Raw genomic sequence first — 19,557 nt, forward strand, 5'->3', positions numbered from 1 at the left:
TTTCAACAGGAACATTTACCCGTTTGAGATAAATAGGAACTAGCAGAAAACGAGAGCTCATGGTGTAGAGGGTAATGTATAGGCATGGATAAAAGATTGGCTAGTTAACAGGCAACAGAGGGTAGCGATAAATGGGTCTTTTTCTGGTTGGGCAGGATGTAACGAGTGGTGTGCCACAGGGATCAGTGCTGGGGCCTCAACTCTTTACAATTGATACAAGTGACTTGGATGAAGGGATGGATGGTATGGTTGCTAAATTTGCTGATGACTCAAAGATAGGTAGGAAAGTAAGTTGTGAAGAGGACATAAGGAGGCTACAAAGTGACATAGGTTAAGTGAGTGGGCAAAGACTTAGCAAATGAAGTATAATGTGGGCAAATGTGAAATACATTTTGGCAGGAAGAATAAAAAAGAAGCACATTATTTAAATGGTGAGAGATTGCAGAGCTCTGAGATTCAGAGGGATCTGGGTGTCCTAGTGTATGAATCGCAAAAGGTTAGTCTGCAGGTACAGCAGGTAATTAGGAAAGCCAATAGAATGTTACCATTTATTGTGAGGGGGATTGAATACAAAAGTAAGGAGGTTATGCTTCAGGTTTACAGAGGCCATATCTGGAGTGGTGTGTACAGTATTGGTCTCCTTATTTAAGGAAGGATGTAAATGCGTTAGGTGCAGTTCAGAGAAGGTTTACTAGACTAATGCCAGGAATGGGCAGGTTGTCTTGTGAGGAACGATTTGACAGGTTAGACTTGTATCCACTGGAGTTTAGAAGAGTAAAAGGCAACTTGATTGAAACCTTTAAGATGCTGAGAGGTCTTGACAGGGTGGATGTGGAGAGGATGATTCCTCTTGTGGGAGAATCTAGAACTAGGGGTCACTGTTTAAAAATAAGGGGTAGCTCATTTAATTCAGAGATGAGGAGAATTTTTTTTCTGAGTATTGTGTGCCTTTGGAACTCTTTTCCTCAAAAGGGGGTGGAAGCAGAGTCTTTGAATACTTTTAAGGCAAAGGTAGATAGATTCTTGATTAACAAGGGGGTGTAAGGTTATCAGGGGTAGGCGGGAGGTTACAATCAGATGCCCCATGATTTTATTGAATGGCGGAGCAGGCTTGAGGGGCCGAGTGGCCTACTCCTGTTCCATGTTCGCATGTTTGTATGTAACCCTATCTGAGTAGCGGGATAAAGAATTTGACATGAATGTCTTAAATATATACTGTTGTGAAAATGTCTAATTTCATGATTCATGTGTTTTAGGAATTATGCTTTTAGGCTGGAGATTGAAGTTTTTGTAAGTGAGATAACGAAGTACCTGATGAGAAACTGTTAAACAAATCTTAAGTCATTGTCCTTGAAAGAGTGTTTATTTAATGTCAGAATTGGAAGTGGGAAATCATTAAAGAATGGATAGTCCCCTTCTGAGCTTCTTGGTGAAGACAAGATGTCTACAGTTGTCTTCATAAGGGATTTAAATTATTCATGTCATTTTCTCAATCAGGTAAAGGTTGGAAAGCAACTGGTAAACAAGGGGATGTCTTAAAGTATCTATATACTTGTTAGATCGAAGGACAGGTTTGGGAATTGAATTTAATTAGTTGAAACCTCTATCCGGGATATCCTTGGTGTGCCATGTTGTCATGGGGATGGGTTGTAGGGGAGGTATACTTCTGTTTTGGTTACGTCTGGAGCTGGAACAGCTTGGAAACAGGCGGAGAGAGGAAGCTGCCAACAGTTGCACTTGGATCCTGGAAGCAGCCTCGAGAAGCAAAGAGAGAATTTTCCAGAAGCTGTGGGCCATTAGCCGAGGGCCATGTTGGGTGTCATTGAGCAAGAGCGCAGGGAGGCCCATGCCTGAGCTGGGGGGGGGGTATCCAAAATCGTGAGATGCTTAAAGAGAGCTGGAGGGTTGCCGAGCAGGAAGGACCCGAAGAAATTTCATACCCTGGAGAGCAGCAGGAGCACTGAGGAGAATCGGAGTGGATTTCTGAAAGCCCTGCCTTGGTTTGGTCGGAGAAAAAGTGAAGGAACTCAAGGGGCGACATTTTGCAGCAGCGGGATTTTACATTCCCGCCGAAACGGGGCCATAAGATTCTGCCCAAGATCCTGTAAAGAATGGGGGAGCCCTTGGGTGAACAAGGATTGTACTATTGAGATTTGCGGCTTAAAAAAAACAAGTGTTTACAAAATATTTAGTGTTAAATTAGTAGCACTTGCTTTAACTCATGTACAGGAAAAGTTTTCGCTAAAATGTGAAACCTTTGTGGCATACTTCTTTCATTTAATAACTGGGAATTCGAATTTCTTTGTGAAAGTTACTGGTCTCCCTCTAGGTCACGTACAATGTAATTCCAAAGTTTTAACCGGTTGTATATCCTCTCAGATGGTATTAAGATAAGACTTATAATAGCAATAATGGTGTTTTGGGATTATGGTTTACTGGGCAGCAGTGATTTCCAAGCTCCGAGATGCTTTGGAGACCTGGAAAATCTATAGCAGGCACCTCAAAGCACTGGAGAAGCACCACCAGCCACACCTTCGCAAGGTCCCCCAAATCCAGGGGCCAGAAACATGGTCCAACAGCAGCGTCCTCTCCCAAGCCAACTTGCCAGCCCCACTGGGATGGACATGTCATTTACATGCCTGACAGCAGATTCCCGGAGCAACTGTTCTACTTGGAACTCGGTCATGTCAGGGGACTCCCAGGAGGACAGTGGAAATGATTATTTAGGGATGTCGGCAAAACGTCCCTGAAGAGGTCAAATGTCCCCATTGACTCATCAGAGTCCCTGGCTTGTGACCGACCAAAATGGAGAAGGCTCCTTCGGGAAGGCACTGAACACTTCGGGAGACTTTGGGAGCATGCAGAGGGCGAGGTTGAGGCACCGAGGGAGTGCTCAAAGTTCCAAAACAACACATCTACCCAGCCCTTCAAGCACCACCTGCCCCACATGTGGCAGAGTCTGCAGATCACATATTGGACATCGGTCATCTCAGAACCCATCCAACCAGAGTGGAATCAAACCATTGTTGATCCCGAGGGACTGTCTGAAGTGGAGAAGGAGATTTTATTCGGCCCCCAAGGCTGAATTGCAATGCAATTTACATCAAAGAATTCATACGTAGACTAAGCAATCAAGTTTAAAACCATGTAACAATCATATAGTAACAAAAATAGACAACTTCAGCAGGTAACAGGAAAGTGGTAGATGGGGATATTAAAGGAAAAGGTAATGTTGAGTTAAAATTATATTAAAATTAAAAACCAATATAGCCAGACTACATTACAGGTGCTGAAGTACATGTAAATTGCATCATTTAAGTACTCAATTGAGAACATGAAACATGTAAGGAATAGGGTCACATTGGTATCTTTGTGTCCTACAGTTTATGGGATTGAATTTAGTTGAACTTCTGACTTGCTTTGATTGTGTTATCGCACCTTCAGGAAGTGCCCTCAGGGAGTTATTACTCTGAATGTACTGACTGGAATTCTCTCCATCTCAATATTGGCAGTCATGCCTCCAGCCAGTTGGCCTTCCCTCACCCTAATCCCTCCGCTTCTCTGCTTTGCTCTCTTCTTTAAGACTCTTGGAAAACTCAACTCTTTGACCAAGCTTTTGGTTTCCCTTCCTTGTCGCTCCTTTCCCTCCCTGTCCACGCTTTCCGTCTCGCCTCCTTCAAGCACTTTGGGATTTTTTTTTTAAAATGTAAGCGTGTTCTACTAAATTCTCACTTGTGTTGGGCTATTATAAAAACACTCCTTAAATCGAAAACATTACTGGGACAATCGCAGTTAGCAGCTCACAGCAATACGGTCCATATTGCAGCCTTCTGGGTCAAAATACTCAATGGGCAGATGAAGGACAGATTGAAGTTAACATTGGTGTGTAAAGCTGTGCATATCAGAAGAAGAAAATGAAGAGCCTCAGGAAATACATTGGATTGGTGAAGGATCAAATTGAATTTGCAAGAGCAAATAAACCCCTCAGTGTCAACACTTCCAATCTCTTCAATAAAGTTTAAAAAAGTAAATTCAACAGAAAAGCAAATGGAATCCTTGATTTTATTAATGGAGTTATGGAGTGCAAAAGCAAGGAAGTTGCACTAAACCTTTACAAATCATTAGTTAGTCTTCAGCCGGAGTATTGTGTCCAGTGCTGGGCACCACACGATGGGTACAATGTCAAGTCCTTGGTGAGGGTGGAGAGGAGATTGAATAGAGCGGTACCAGGGATGAGAGTCCTCGGTTGTGTGGAGAAGCTGGGGTTGTTCTGCTGGGAGAAGATTTGCTAGAGGTTTTCAAAATTATGAACAGTTCCAAGAGAGTAAGTAAGGAGCAACTGTTTCCAGTGACAGGTTGATAACCAAAGGGCACGGATTTAAGATGATTGGCAAAAGTTAGGCATGAGGAGCAAGAAATTACACAATGTGGTGTTGTGACCAGCAATGCACAGTCTGACAAAATGATGGAAGCAGATCCAATCATAACTTTCAAAAGGGAATTGGATGAATACTTCAAAGGAAAATATTGACAGGGATGTGAGGGAAGAGCTGGTATTGGGACTATTCGGATAGCTTTTTCTTAGAGCTGGCAAAAGGAAGATGGGCCAAACGACCTCCTCCCCTATTGTATCTTTCTATGATTCACTATAATAATGAATTACATAAGCAAAGCAGCGAACAAGTCAAAAGAGGTCAAGCTGATGATGGAACCAAAATACTGCAGATGCTGGAAATCTGACATAAAAACAGAAAATGTTGGGAAAACTTGGCAGGTCTGGCTGCATCTGTGGAGAGAGGAACAGATGGTGTTCAGCCCATGCAGCAGTGCAGGACCGATACCCTAGGCTAAGATCACCATGTTGGCTGCCACCCTGCCCGTGTTTACCTCGATGTGTTGGCATGCCGGGGCTATCACCTTGGGCTGAAGGTTGTTCTACAACCTGAGGAGTGTACCAGCCATCCCTTTCTGATGTTCCCGTGGTTGTCTTTGCAGCTCCACCAACTGATTGAAGACCAAGTCCAGAGACTGATCATCTGACTTGGACTCAGCAGATTCCTTGACTCCAGCAGTCCTCCGAATGCCGGTGACCTCTGATGTCCACCTGCCATGGGACAGCTTGTGTGGTGTGCTCGACAGTTTGTACCCTGAGGCTGCTGTACATCTAGGTCCCACTGAGGTGTGTGTCACTGCGCTAGTGGAGGGTGTGGGTGAACACTGTGATGGGGTCTTCAACGGTGCTGCCCACGGGATCCTGGTATCAGGTGCTCTTGGTGCTGGGGTCGGGCACAAGGTTACCTGAGGGCGATGTGTCAGATGTGCCTAGGAGAGAAAGTGCAGCTTGGCAGCTGCATTGAACACACAACAGTGGAATCAGAGTTGCGTTGAGAGAGGGGTGATGTGGTGCAGGATCCTCATGTGAGTGCTCGCCACCAACCTCACTGTCACCACAGGAATGCGCAGCTGTCGATTGAAGCGAGGACCTTGATGTCCGGCACTCCACCCCTAGCCTGGGACCTCTCCCGGTGATCGCGCGCAATCTTGTCCTGTATAAAGACAGATGGAGAGAGTGGCGTGAGCAAGGCACATGCCAGGCCAAATGAGAAGGACGCCAGGCATGCGTGTGTTGGGTGGAGCCATAGGTGGCACTCTCCGGGGGGGGGGTGAGGCCAAATAGAGATGTGAGGGAGTGAGTGGCAATGTCCCTTGAGCTGGCAGTGAGTGAGATGCCAGTGAATGTGTGATGGGATTGTGACTGGGTGAGTTGAGAGTGATGAGATGGTTAACTTACCCTGGTGACACGGATAAGATTATTCATCCATTTTCTGCACTAGGTGGCCAAAATCTTCTGTGCAGCACTGGCACTGACCACCACTGTCACCGCCCCCCAAGCCAGAGTGATGAGACTGATGAGCCTCTGTGACCAGAGTGGGAGTAGAGGACGTTGCGATGGGCCTCCATGGTGCCCAGAAGGCGTCCCAGGGATGTGTCACTGAATCGGGGAATGCAGTCTTCCCGGCTTTTGGGGCCATGTCTTCACTGGAGCAGTCCTGGGCTGCAGGCATTGAGAAGCGCGCGGCTGCATTTTAAACATGGCGCCTGTCGGGAGGAAGTGGTGAGGAAATGGCATTGGCGGTCCAATCAGAGACCAGGCAGCAGCGATCCCAACGTGTTTCCCACGACTGGATCATTTGTCAGGCGGGAAGGAGACGAGACGGCGTGAAAACCCGCCTTTGTGGCTGGTGGGCAAAACATCTTCCTTCACACCCACTACCGCACTTACTGTGATTCCGCTCCTAGTCTTGGAATCCACTGACTGGGACAGAGGGAAGACTGAAGAAATTTGGGCTTTTCAGCCTTGAAGGGAGGTGGCTGAGAAGTGAACTAATGGAGGTGAACAAGAAATTGAACTGCATGGAAATGTTAAATCCTACAACACTGATTAAAACTAAATTGTGACAATGGACAAGGAGGGTCCAGCTGGAAGATGATGAACTCTGGAAACTCTGTTTCTCTCTCTCCACAGACGCTGTCAGACCTGCTGAGTTTTTCCAGCCTTTTCTGCTTTTGTTTCAGATTTCCAGCGTCCGCAGTATTTTGCTTTTATTATATTGAATTCTGGAGGGTTGGCTGAAGCAATATGTGAAATGGGCCTCTGGTGAAGGTCATAGTAGCAAAATGCCGGCAAGGATTTTGGGAGGAGTTGAATGTGGAAATGGTCAGTTCAGATAAGATTAGTATAATGTATTTCTATCTCTTTATACTGTGGATAAATTTTCTTGATGGAAGTGTAGCTTGGCTAGGAACTATGGCCTGGGTGCTGAGGCTGAAGTAGGTTCAGTTGGGTTGAGGAGGGTGGGCGGGGACTTGCTTATCAGGCTGTTCAAGCAAGAAGCAGGGAACCTGCTGGCTGCCCCATTGGGTGTTGGGGATGTAAAGGGACTAACGTCCTCGGTGAAAAGGAAACCGTTCAGGCCTGGAAAACGTCGAGCTTTGAATGGTCAGGGACGTCAAGCCAAGACCAAAGCGTCAGCACGTTCTGCCGAGGAGTGTTTGAATGCACAATCGATCCCTGGTGATTCCACATTGGGGGGAGGGGGGGTGGGCTTCTGAGTCTGGGTTAGCAGGAGGGATTTTTCTGGGAATTCCACGTCTGCTCTCTCTGCTGCTGGAAAATGGCGAGCGCGATTAACGGGATTCGTCAACCCACAGAGCGCGGCGGGGTGGGGGAAAGTGCCACCCAGCAGGGTGAGGAAGGGGAATTCAGACTGTTCGGAGTGTGCCTGACTTCCAAGGAGATGACACCAAACAAAAGCAACCGGAAGGTGCAAAATAACAGGGGAAACCGTTTGGGAGGAATTTTGACATTCGAGTGTGAATCTTAAAGCCCAACTTAATTCAGGCGCCGAGAGAATAATCCAGTATGGGCGTCGGACACCAGTCAGAATGACTTTGTGCTGTAAAATGCTGCAAGCAAACAAATCCCCACAGTATGAAGTACGTGCACACACTGTCCCCTTTACAGCAGGACAGCTGCTGTACAAAATGCCCATCAGTATGAAGCGTGTGCACAGCACGGAATCTCATTAGAAAGCAATTTGCGTTCTGCTGGAGTGGATGCTGCCTCTGACCTATTTGCTGCCAGCGGTACCTGTGCCCGAGTGAAAGGCAGTTCATAGCTTGGGATCGGAAGTGCTGAGTTTTCAAGATCAGTCCCACGATTGGGTATCATCCAATCAGGAAACTTTATGGGTTATTTGTGACTTACACCTCTCCGTGCTGAAGATGTTAGTGCTTCGCTCCTGATGATGAATCAGGTGGAACCCGAGGACTTGTGAAGTTTGTTTTCAAAGTCGGCAATGCCCCTTCAGGAGAGGCAGGAAAATAGGCATATCACTTGATCATTAATCCCATTGCTTCATGTGGGATCTTGCTGTAGCCGGGATGTCTGCTATGTTTACCGATGTTTACAAATTTGAGTTGATGCTCTCTCCTTCTGTGGCTTATTTTGCTTTGTGTTGCTTAATTGTTCCTTCATCTTTTTTAATAGTTTAACAATCTAAAGTGTCTTTATGGCACATTGCTGTTAAGACATAGAACAGCTTAATTGTTCTTATTTATAAAACAGACAAATCTGAGGCAGACATTGCCTCTGAATGCTAAGAGAGCAGGGATCCTTCATTGACCAATATTGTGAGCCCATATGGGCACAGTATGCTTGTTTGCATGTGTTTATAATTGCCTCGTCAACCAGTGTAATGATGTGAGTAAAGGTAGATTTTTTTATAAAGGAGTTGACTTGGAGTGTTGATAACTTAACAATCCTTTGGTAGGACTGTAATTGTGGTGCAGCTACTGGAGCTGTGGGCTGAATAGCCAGAGAGTGCACAGCAGCGAGATTATCCACATGGAATGTACAGCACAGGAACAAGCCACTCAGACCAACTTGCACATGAACCATCTCCCTGCCCTCTTTGCCTAACTCCATCAGCATATCCGTTCTGAAGAAGTCATTTTCAACTTGAAGCATTAACTCTGTTCCTCTCTCCACAGATGCTGCCAGAACCTGAGTATTTCCAGCACTTTCTGTTTTATTTCATCAGCACATTCTTTACTTGTTCCTCCCTGAGGTATTTATACAGCTTTCCCCAAAATCTGTCAAGTCCCCCATGTGGTAGTCAGTTCCACATTCTCACCACGCTTTGAGTAAAGAGGTTTCTCCTGAGTTCCCTGCTCGGTGGCTGTCCGGAATATGTTCAGGACACTAGGCCGGGACATGACTCCACCTCACGGCGAGATTGCAAACTCGCTTGCTCTGCCGCTGCCTGTGTTATGGATGTGGAAGTTGCTCCAAGTGGCTTTAATACAGGACAGGGGCGGGAAGGGAGATTTCTGATCGAAAACAAAATGAAGCTGATCACAAACCCGCTTGAAGAGAACCTAACCCCTGCGACTCAAAGCTTCTCCCCCCACCCCCCCACTCTTTCGCCGCTCAACTCCAGAGCTCACACTCACAGCGAGGGTTCAGGAGAGGGGAGCGGGAGGGTTGGCAGGAGGGCAGAATGGGCCAGAGGGTGGGTTTGGGAGTGGGGGAGGCTGCAGGTGGGAGGGCAGGTGAGAGGAAGAGTCCACAGTGATAGAGAGGGTCAGAGAGTGAGATGTGTGGTGAGCAGGATCGGCAGTGAATGGGAAGTGTTGTAAGTAGAAAGTTACCATAATTCTTTTATACTTTCAAGTTTAATTTAAAAGTTATTTCATTTACCAATATGGGAATTTAGTAGGTAAAGCCTTTCAGCTTAAAGGGTATGATGTTTTAATGTTTTCTGTCTGATGAGGAAGGTCCTATAGAACCTATCTACAACTTTTACATTGGTTTGAATGGGAAAATGTGATTCGCTTAAAATTGTTTCACTTAAAATTGTGATTTTCAAGAACACAACTACAACATTAAATGAGGACTTACTGTAATTTGCACTTCTGATAGCTTTGTTAACTGCTTTGGTAGTTCTGATGCTTTGTGAATCTGTCCTTGCAGATCAGTTTGTGCCTCTATTCAATTTAGACTCGTAGAAAGGGGTAACTTAGAAAGGGGTAACTGGCCTCCTTATTCCTCCTACAAAAATGCACCAGTTTTTGTCTGGAGTTTAAGCACAGATAATGCATTTTACAGCGTTCTGGGTTCAACGTTGAATTCAACAATTTTAGATTGTAATCACTGCAGCCATTTTGTTTCCTTATCTTTACACATTTCATCAGAATCTTTTGCTCTTGTTTTTCTTTCAAAGGGCTGTCCATCCTTCTGTCATTCACAGCCGCTGTAGACACATCTTTAGTCTCTTAACCACTCACTTTGACTCTGCACCACCAACACTTCTGTCAGTTCATGTCTCCCATCTTCCAACCTATCACTGACCATCCCCCCTTTTGTTGTTTTTCCAGTCTTCCACCCCCCCCCCCCACCCCTTTTACCTGCTTAAAACATGTCTAACTTCCCTCAGTTCTGATGAAAGGTCATCAAGCTGAGACTTTAACTCTGTTTCTCTCTCCGCAGATGCTACCAGACCTGCTGAGTTTTTCCAGCATTTTCTGCCTTTGCTTCCGTCGTCTCTCGCCGGTGTGTGTTCGGTGGCCCTGCTCTTGTGGGTTATTTTCCAAAGTTTCATGGCCTCAAGCCAAATTAGCTTTCTGCACGTTTTAATATTTTGTACAGCGATTGTTAATGTTTGTTTCTCACACACTCATACATAAACATTCATGCCTTTGGGTCTTAATTAAGAAAAAAATACTGTGTAGTTCTATCCAGTTACCAAGGTAATGGAAATTTGCTGAACATTCAAATAGTTTAGATTCGTATATCAAGGTAAGTAATTGGAAGCTAAGATGTAAAGAGCCGTACATTCTAAAAACATCATCCTGACAGTTCTCAGTGTTGCAAGATGTAGCACTGGAGAAAATGAACATGTAACCTGTAAATGTATATTTTAATGATTTCTCCACTCTTGTCCCTTTCTAAAAAGCAAGGGGAAGATGACATGTTCTCCTGTCTTGGTTCCTCAGGGCAGTTTGCGGGGCTGCAGCTCATCATTGCTTCTCACTTGCTAACCCGAATGTGAGGGATGAAATGGGTTTATCACCATGTCCATGTTGAAATGAGTTGCACAAGTTGGCATAATTTGACCTGTAAATCTGGCAAAACTAAATGGAAGCAGTCCATGTCCAAATGCAGCAAGACCTGGACAATATCCAGGCTTGGGCTGACAAGTGATAAGTAACATTCACACCACACAAGTTTCAGGCAATGACCATCTCCAACAAGAGAGAGCCCAATCATCGCCCCCTGATGTTCAATGGCATTACCGTCACTGAATCTCCCACTATCAACATCCTGGGGGTTACCATTGACTAGAAACTGAACTGGACTAGCCATATAAATAGTCTGGCCACAAGAGCAGGTCAGAGGCTAGGAATCCTGTGACAAGTAACTCACCTCTTGACCCCACAAAGCCTGTCCAGCATCTACAAGGTACAAGTTAGGAGTGCGATGGAATACTCCCCACTTGCCTGGATGAGTGCAGCAACAATACTCAAGAAGCTTGACACCATCCAGGACAAAGCAGCCCGCTTGATTGGCACCCGATCCACAAACATTCACTCCCTCCCCCACCGATGCACAGTAGCAGCAGTGTGTGTACCATCTACAAGATACAGTGCAAGAATTCACCAAGGCTCCTTCGACAGCACCTTCCAAACTCATGACCACTACCATCTAGTAGAACAAGAACAGCAGATAGATGGGAACACCACCACCTGGAAGTTCCCCTCCAAGTCACTCACCATCCTTGGAAATATATCGCCATTCCTTCACTGTCACTGGGTCAAAATCCTGGAACTCCCTCCCTAACAGCACTGTGGGTGTATCTACACCACAAGGACTGCAGCGGTTCAAGAAGGCAGCTCACCACCACCTTCTCGAGGGCAACTAGGGGTGGGCAATAAATGCTGGCCCAGCCAGCGAAGCCCACATCCCATGAATGAATAGAAAAAAAAATCAAGTTTTCTTCATGGCCCATTGCACGCACACATCACTCGATGCATTACTTAAACCACAGAGATTAGAAGGACCCAGGTACAGCTTCTCAGTTCAGTAATCTCAGGTATAGCAGAGGGTAAGGTCAAAACAAGAGTGGACCCTTCAACCCCCTGAGCCAATTCCACCATTTAGCAAGAGTTCTGTCTTCGGGTAAGGGGAAATGCTGCAAAAAGAGAGAGCCTCTTGTTTTTATGAGTGTTGGCATTAACTAATTTTAATGGGAAATGAACTGTTGAGTAAAACTTTGTTGCAAAATTTGAGCTCTGTTGACCTTGAGAATGTCTCACTGGGCAACTGGTGAATTTAAATCAAGCTCTTCATTAGACTGAGGGAGCCTATTTTAAATACTTTCAGGAAATGTCCCAGCTCTCTCGAGCAGGACACGCATCTTACAAAATCCTCCAGTATAAAAATGGCAGTGTGGGTGCAGCCTGGTTACACATTCCTCAAACTACCCCCCACTGATGCTTCGGCACCCATTGGGTAGGAGTTTAATATTGACCCAAAGTGCCTCTTCTTACTGTCTGTTTCTAACCACCTCCGCCCACCCTCCCCCCCTCCCCCCATGTCTTTAATCGTGAAAAAGACAGCAAACTTAATCAGTGAGCAACTGTGACATGCTGACAGACAAAATAGGAAATGTACAGAAAAAGGAGATGGAAGGGTAGAGTTAGAGTGAGGAAGATTTGGAAACTCGGCGTGTTAGGCAGAGTGTGGAGCACAAACAGAAAGAAAAGGACCGATGAAAGACAGAAATGAAAAAGATAGTTAAAGGAAGAGAGGCACTAGTTTATTTTTGCTGTTGTCTGTGAGATATATTATGAGGAATTAGGCAGTGTATGTTGTATCTAAATGCAAGCTTCATGAAGATACAACAGTCTCTTGTCCTTGAAAACATTGCATCTCATTGATTTTTTTGAAACTCTGTTGCAGTGTTATAAGTAATTATTTAATTGCCTCTCCTTTGCAACCTCACCCTCTGTATTTCTGTTTTAAAACAGCTTTTTGCAAACGAGACATCCTCCGAACATGTTGGTTTTGCTCGGGTCAAGATTGACCTAGTGAATGAAAACGACAACAGGCCGATATTCAGCCAGCCGCTCTACAACATGAGCTTGTTAGAGAATGCATCCGTCGGAGTCTCTGTTGTTGGCGTTGTCGTAAGTACCTTAATTAATGGGTCTTCATTTCTTCCTGATCTTTTTCATCGGCAGCTGAGAAATAATTTTATGTCAGAAGTGAAATGTGAAACTAGTGTTGCTTAACCTGTAATCATCCTCCAAATAATCAATGGCCATTCGTGTCATTCTGGCTAATTTCACAGGATGATTAAGAAATGTTATATGCGGTTTGCTGTGAATATAAATTTGCTGGTTATCTGGCCTTGTTTGATTCATGTGAACGCGCTCATTTGCCAGGAAGTGACTAAGACATCAATGATTTTGGTCTACATGTACCGAATGGTGCATACTGTGAGCAAAGTTAAACCAACAAAACCACCTTTGATCCGTCCCAATCTATTTCAATAGTCGACTGCATCAACTAAGATCATTGGGGATTGGCCATTAATCTAGGTGCTGGCTTCCTAGAGCGTCTGCTCATGTTGTGCACCACAGCTGTGTATAGAAAGTTTTGTTTTTGAATACCTCTGAGAGATGTTCATAATTATCTCCTAAATTTTGTAGTTATTAATAGCTGCAAGCTATAAGAGGGCACAGCTTATGCTAAAATTTGACACGCAAGTGGGGGAGAAGGCATTTCTATTACTTGCTAAGAATTTGATATGTGAAAGTGGGGAAATCTTTCAACGATGTGTTCTGGTTGGATCTACAGGTGGTCCTCAAAAAGAGCGATTTGCAGTAATTATACCTCGTCCTATGGAATTGGTCATGTTGCAACTGAATCTAATTTAGGTCACATTATTGTGCTAATTGTGGTCCATCTCAGGAGGTTTCTGTTGTCCAGGAGATGGCTTGTATGTGTTGGATTTCTGATAACAAGTGCAAAATAGCTAGGGACACGTGTGTCCGAATTAGAAATTCTCTGCAGTGAATATGAGTCTAAAGGTTGCTGGTGCGGCCGATATCTGTTAGCGTTGAGTTCAGGACTATTCCAGGATCGGAACATGTCATCTCGCCTGACTGTACAGTGGTAATGCTGAGGGTGTGTTGCTCTGTCAGAGGTGGTGTTTTTCAAATGACGAGTTAAATTCATATCCTGTTGCACTGTTTTGAGGTGTCATTTGGACATCACATGCTCTAGGCTACTGTGCTAAGACACAACCACAGGATTTCCCCAGTGTTGCAACACCATCCAGATACATTAACTGAGCATTGTGGTTATCTGGAACTTGATGTGCTTGCCTGAATTTTTTGTTTCATTCATGGGATGTGGGCGTCACTGGATGGGCCAGCATTTATTGCCCATCCCTAATTGCCCTTGAGGAACTGGGGGTGAACTGCCTTCTTGAACCAGTGGGGTCCATGTGGTGTAGGTACACCCACAGTGCTGTTAAGGAGGATGTTCCAGGATTTTGACCCAGTGACAGTGAAGGAACGGCGATATATTTCCAAGTGAGGATGGTGTGTGACTTGGAGGGGAACTTCCAGGTGGTGGTGTTCCCATGTGTCTGCTGCCTTTGTCCTGCTAGATGGTAGCGGTCATGGGTTTGGAAGGTGCTGCCTAAGGAGCCTTGGTAGGTTCCTGCAGTGCATCTTGTAGATGGTACACACTGCTGCTACTGTGCATCAGTGGTGGACGGAGTGAATGTTTGTGGATGGGGTGCTCATCGAGTGGGCTGCTTTGTCCTGGACGGTGCCAAGCTTCTCGAATGTTGTTGGAGTTGCACTCATCCAGGCAAGTGGGGAGTATTCCATCACACTCCTGACCTGTGTCTTGTGTATGGTGGACCATACACATTGATGAAGCAGCTGAAGATGGTTGAGCCAAGGACACTACTCTGAGGAACTCCTGCAGTGATGTCCTGGAAGTGAGATGGTTGACCATAACCATCTTCCTTTGTGCTAGGTATGACTCCAACCAAGCGGGGAGAGTTTGCCCCGATTCCCCTTGACTCCAGTTTAGCTGGGGCTCCTTGATACCACACTAAGTCAAATGCAGCCTTGATGTCAATGGTAGTCACTCTCACCTCACCTATGGAGCTCAGCTCTTTTGTCCATGTTTGAACCAAGGCTGTAATGAGGTCCAGAGCTGAGTGACCCTGGTGGAACCCAAACTGTGCGTCAGCAAGCAAATTATTGCGAGGCAAGTGCTGTTTGATAGCACTGTTGATGACCCCCTCCATTACTTTACTGATGATGGATAGTAGACTGATCGGGTGGTAATTGGCTGTGTTGGATTTGTTCTGCTTTTTTTTGTACAGGACATACCTGGGTCATTTTCCACATAGCCGGGTAGATGCCAGTGTTGTAGCTGTACTGGGACAATTTGGCTAGGGATACCGCAAGTTCTGGAGCACAACATGTTGGAGGGTATCCTCAATGTGAAGACGGGACTTGGTCTCCCCAAGGACTGTGCGGTGGTCACTCTTACTGATACTGTCATGAACAGATGCATCTGCGGCAGGGAGGTTGGTGATAATGAGATCAAGTATGTTTTTCCCTCTTGTTGGTTCCCTCACCACCTGCCGCAGACCCAGTCTGGCAGCCTTTAGGGCTTTAGCCTTTAGGACTCAGCCAACTCGGTCTGTACTGGTGCTACTGAGCCATTCTTGGTGATGGACATTGAAGTCCCCCACCCAGAGTATATTCTGTGCCCTTGCCATCCTCCATGCTTCCTCCAAATGGTGTTCAACATGGAGGAGCACTGATTCATCAGCTGAGGGAGGGCGGTAGGTGGTAACCAACAGGAGGTTTCCTTGCCCACGTTTGACCTGATGCCATGAGACTTCGTGGGGTCCGAAGTCGATGCTGAGGACTCCCAGGGCAACTCCCTCCCGACTGTATACCACTGTGCCGCCACCTCTGCTGGGTCTGTCCTGCCAGTGGGATAGGACATTCCCAGGGATGGTGATGGTGGTGTCTGGGACATTACCTGTAAGGTATGATTGAGTGAGGATGACTATGTTGGGCTGTTGCTTGACTAGTCTGTGAGACAGCTCTCCCAATTTTGGCTCTAGCCCCCCAGCTGTTAGTCAGGAGGACTTTGCAAGGTCGACTAGGCTGAGTTTGCTGTTGTCGTTTCTGGTCGATGCCAGGTAGCCCATCTGGTTTCGTTCCTTATTGATTGGTTTTTAGCGGTTTGATACAAGTGAGTGGCTTGTTAGGCCATTTCAGGGGGCCAGTTAAGAGTCAACCACATTGCTGTGGGTCTGGAGTCACATGTAGGCCAGACCAGGTAAGGACAGCAGATTTCCTTCCCTAAAGGGCATTAGTGATGGGTTTTTCCGACAATTGGCAATGATTTCATGGTCATCATTAGACTTTTAATTCCAGATATTTATTGAATTCAAATTCCACCATCTGCTGTAGTGGGATTCGAACCTGGGTCTCTAGATTACTAGTCCAGTGACAACTCTTACCAGTTTCTAGCCAATACGACCACAACCCTCCATAAACTGCTGCGAATGAGCCCACTGATGATTTCATGCCAGAGGAGCCTGATTTTCATATTAAAAGGGGCCATTGCTTCAACGAGGCAAGTGTGAGGGAAACCTTGTAGCCAGTCCTTTTTGAAATGGAGCCAGGTGCATCACTTCCATTACCGCCGGCCCCTATTCAGGAGGGAATGATGACAGTTATTGAATTACATGATGACTCATCGTGTGAAGGGCTTTGAGTCATTTCAGAGAGACATGATAAGCTGCTGTATCACTGCAAGTCGCTGGCAGCTTGCCCACAGTATGCCATTTTGACCAGGATTAGTGGCCCAGAGTTGGTGGTAGGAATAACTGTTTCTCTATCAGAGCTAACCGTAATTTAAGGAGTAAATTGGACAATAACCTCCGGCATCTGTATGTGCACAGCTAAACGTGGAAATCAAGTAATAGCTTTCCTGTCCTCATTCACAGAAGTGATGTGTCAGGTTCCATTTCAAAAGAAACCTGCCACAAGGTTTTCCTCACACTCGCTCCATTGAAGCCTTGGCCCCTTTTAATGTGGGAATCAGGATCCTGTGGTGTAAAAACACCAATGGGCTCATTTGCGGCAGATCGTGGAGCGTTGTGGTCCTATTGGCTAGAAACTGCTAAGAACCTGCAAGGTGCAGATTCCGACCAGTTCCATGGATGCTGGAAGAGAAAAGGGCTCTAAAAATGAGTCTTACTTCTATAGGCCCCAGAGTAGCGTGAATGCTCCCAGGTAGCCCAGAATAATAATTTGGGTCACTGTTGCCCCTATAATCACCCTGCGATCATCATCCCGCCATCTCCTATGATTTGCTGCGTCTGCTGAGCGCTGCTGAGGTGTTTTTTTGGGCAGCTTGCTGATGCAAATGATACTGAAGCCTTAGAATGGCAGAGGGCCACTCAAAAATCAAAATAAACCCTAACGTTATAAACACCAGAGTAAGTGGGAGGCGATGACGCGGTGGTATTGTCGCTGGTCTAGTGACCCAGAGACCCAAGTTTGAATCCCGAATTTGAATTCAATGAAAATCTGGAATTATAAAGTCTAATGATGGTTCACTAATGCCCTTTTAGGGATCAAGGGCAGTTAGGGAGGGCAATAAATGGTGGCCTAACCAGTGACGTCCATGAACCGAATATAAAAAAAACAACGTGGGTGGTATTCACCTTAGGCGATTGTCCATAGCAGTCGCCTTGTTTCAATGCCACCTGGTCTGTGCAACCACCCCCAAGATCTCTCCGAATAGCGGAGTGGACTAAGACATACATTCTTTGCAACTATAAAAGTTGGGTCCAATGTGGAGGGGAACTTACTTTATATTCTCCATGCCTATTATTTTCATTTTATTTTGCTCCCTTTCGACCTTGTTACCGATTCAAATATCGTCTGAATCTCTGTTTCTAGACCATTCTCACTCTCATTTGTGTAAAGTGTCTCCAAGGCATTCATTTGCTTTTGGTGGGTTGCCCAAAAACTGCAAGCAAATCTGGTCTTATAATTGTGTTCCATTACAACATTAGTTGGTTTATTACATTCCAACAGTGTTTACGTTTCTAAAATACTTGATTGGCCGCTTAGGACATTGAGGTTGTGAAAGGTGCTATATAAATACAAGTCTTTTCCGAGCAGGTAGAAGTGAATGTGTTCTTTATTTTTATCCGCTACCCTCAAGGTGCATCCCAGTGTTTGGCCAGCTTGTTAGTAACAGTGTATTTCATTGACTTTGTGTGCACTAGCAGTTGGCCTATCCACTTGTAGCAGTATGCAACTGAGCACGTCCGTTGAAAGCAATGCAGATTATTACTTAGAATAGATAACAGAGGCTCGTTTTTAAACTGTAACCCCATTTGCATCTTTAAATGATAATTCTAAATTCTTTCAACTTCACTCTCAAGAGTTGAGGTCTCTTTTGAACACTCATTGCCTCCTTATCACTCCCAGGAATCCATTATTCTTTATTTATTGTTACAAAAGTGAAATTTAAAATTTACATTAAAAAGTGCTCTCGCATAGCCCTCATAACCATATAGTTTTATTTGCTTTTGTTTTGTGGATAAGATAGAGATGCAGAATTATTTTCAGTTGTGATTATTTTATGAACAGATGGTTTTGAATTAGAAATTGCACACAAGATGGCTACATTTGGCAGGTATAATTACTTGAAACAGATGCTCGAAAATCTAATTGCTCAGCCATTAACAGCAATAATGTTGTTTCTTCAGATTTTAAACACAAGCAGGCCAGCAGGAAAAAAAAAAGGACAGTAAGCTACCTCCAAGCGGTTACTTAATACTTGAAGCATTGGCTGAAGCTATAGAAAACAGAAAAATAAGAGCAGGAGTAGGCCATTCGGCCCTTCGAGCCTGTTCCGCCATTCAGTATGATCATGGCAGATCCTCTATCTCAACGCCGTAGTCCCGCTCTCTCCCCATACCCCTTGTTACCTTTAAAGTCTAGAGACCTATCTATTTCCTTCTTAAATATATTCAGTGACTTGGCCTTCACAGCCCTTGGCAGTAGAGAATTCCACAGGTTCACCAGCCTCTATACGGAGATGGAATATTCCATCCTTCGTATTTAATGCATGTTTGTAGAATTACCGCAGAAACTTACAAGAAGGATGTTTGGTCCAATAAGTCAGTGTCGGTGGTTACCCTCCACTTGGACAGAAGTCCTAGTCCTGAGTATTCCTGTGCAATTTTATTGTCGCTATCCTTTAGCCACCTCTTTCACCTATTCTTCAACATTGGTCTCTGCCTCAATCACTAAATCTGTGTAAAATCGTTTCCTCCTAGCTTTTTGTCCTCAATCTCTCACATTTTGTCTTGTACCTACGTCTCCCTGTTCTCAACTTCTCAGTCGCTGGAAACGTCCTGTTTCGTCTACTCTGTCCAATTCCCCTCCATGTTAAAACTTTCATCGAGTCCCCCTTTAGAACGTTCTGTACATTGAAAATAACGCTCATTTTCCAAGGCTTTCCTTGTATTTGTGTTTTCTTTTTACCAGGCAGTATGCTGGTGATTCTATACTGCAGCCCCACCAACCCTTAAACACCCTTCCTATGGCCTGCAACGCAAAACTTTACACAGTGCTTCAATTGTGCCTTCATGTAGATTCAACACTATATTTCGACTTGCCTATTTCAGTCCTCTTGCCACAAAACTCTACTCTGTCAGCTTTTTTCGTGCCCTTACGTCCTTGAGGTGTTATCACCCGGAACCTCTCAGTCCTCCTGTCCTTGCACAGCCCTCAGATATCCCCCATCCCAAGTATAATTACTACTCGTAGGAATAGGCGGAGGCCATTTCACCCCTCACGCCTTCAATGGTTCATTCCTTGATACCATGGCCGATGTTTGACCTTAACTCCATACACCCTCCT

The 19,557-nt window shown here is 45.2% G+C and overlaps 1 protein-coding gene across 1 annotated transcript in view; it reads left to right on the top strand.

Annotated features, from left to right (window-relative positions):
- Window positions 1-19,557, top strand: part of cdh23 (cadherin-related 23) — a 701,272-nt gene that overhangs the window by 276,077 nt on the left and 405,638 nt on the right. The window contains exon 12 of the mRNA XM_078530938.1: window positions 12,592-12,750. Within this exon, the coding sequence (XP_078387064.1) occupies window positions 12,592-12,750 (159 nt within the window). The remainder of the gene's footprint in view (window positions 1-12,591; window positions 12,751-19,557) is intronic.

This window comes from Cetorhinus maximus, chromosome 27 (genome assembly GCF_964194155.1).
Source record: "Cetorhinus maximus chromosome 27, sCetMax3.hap1.1, whole genome shotgun sequence".
Classification (NCBI taxonomy): domain Eukaryota; kingdom Metazoa; phylum Chordata; class Chondrichthyes; order Lamniformes; family Cetorhinidae; genus Cetorhinus; species Cetorhinus maximus.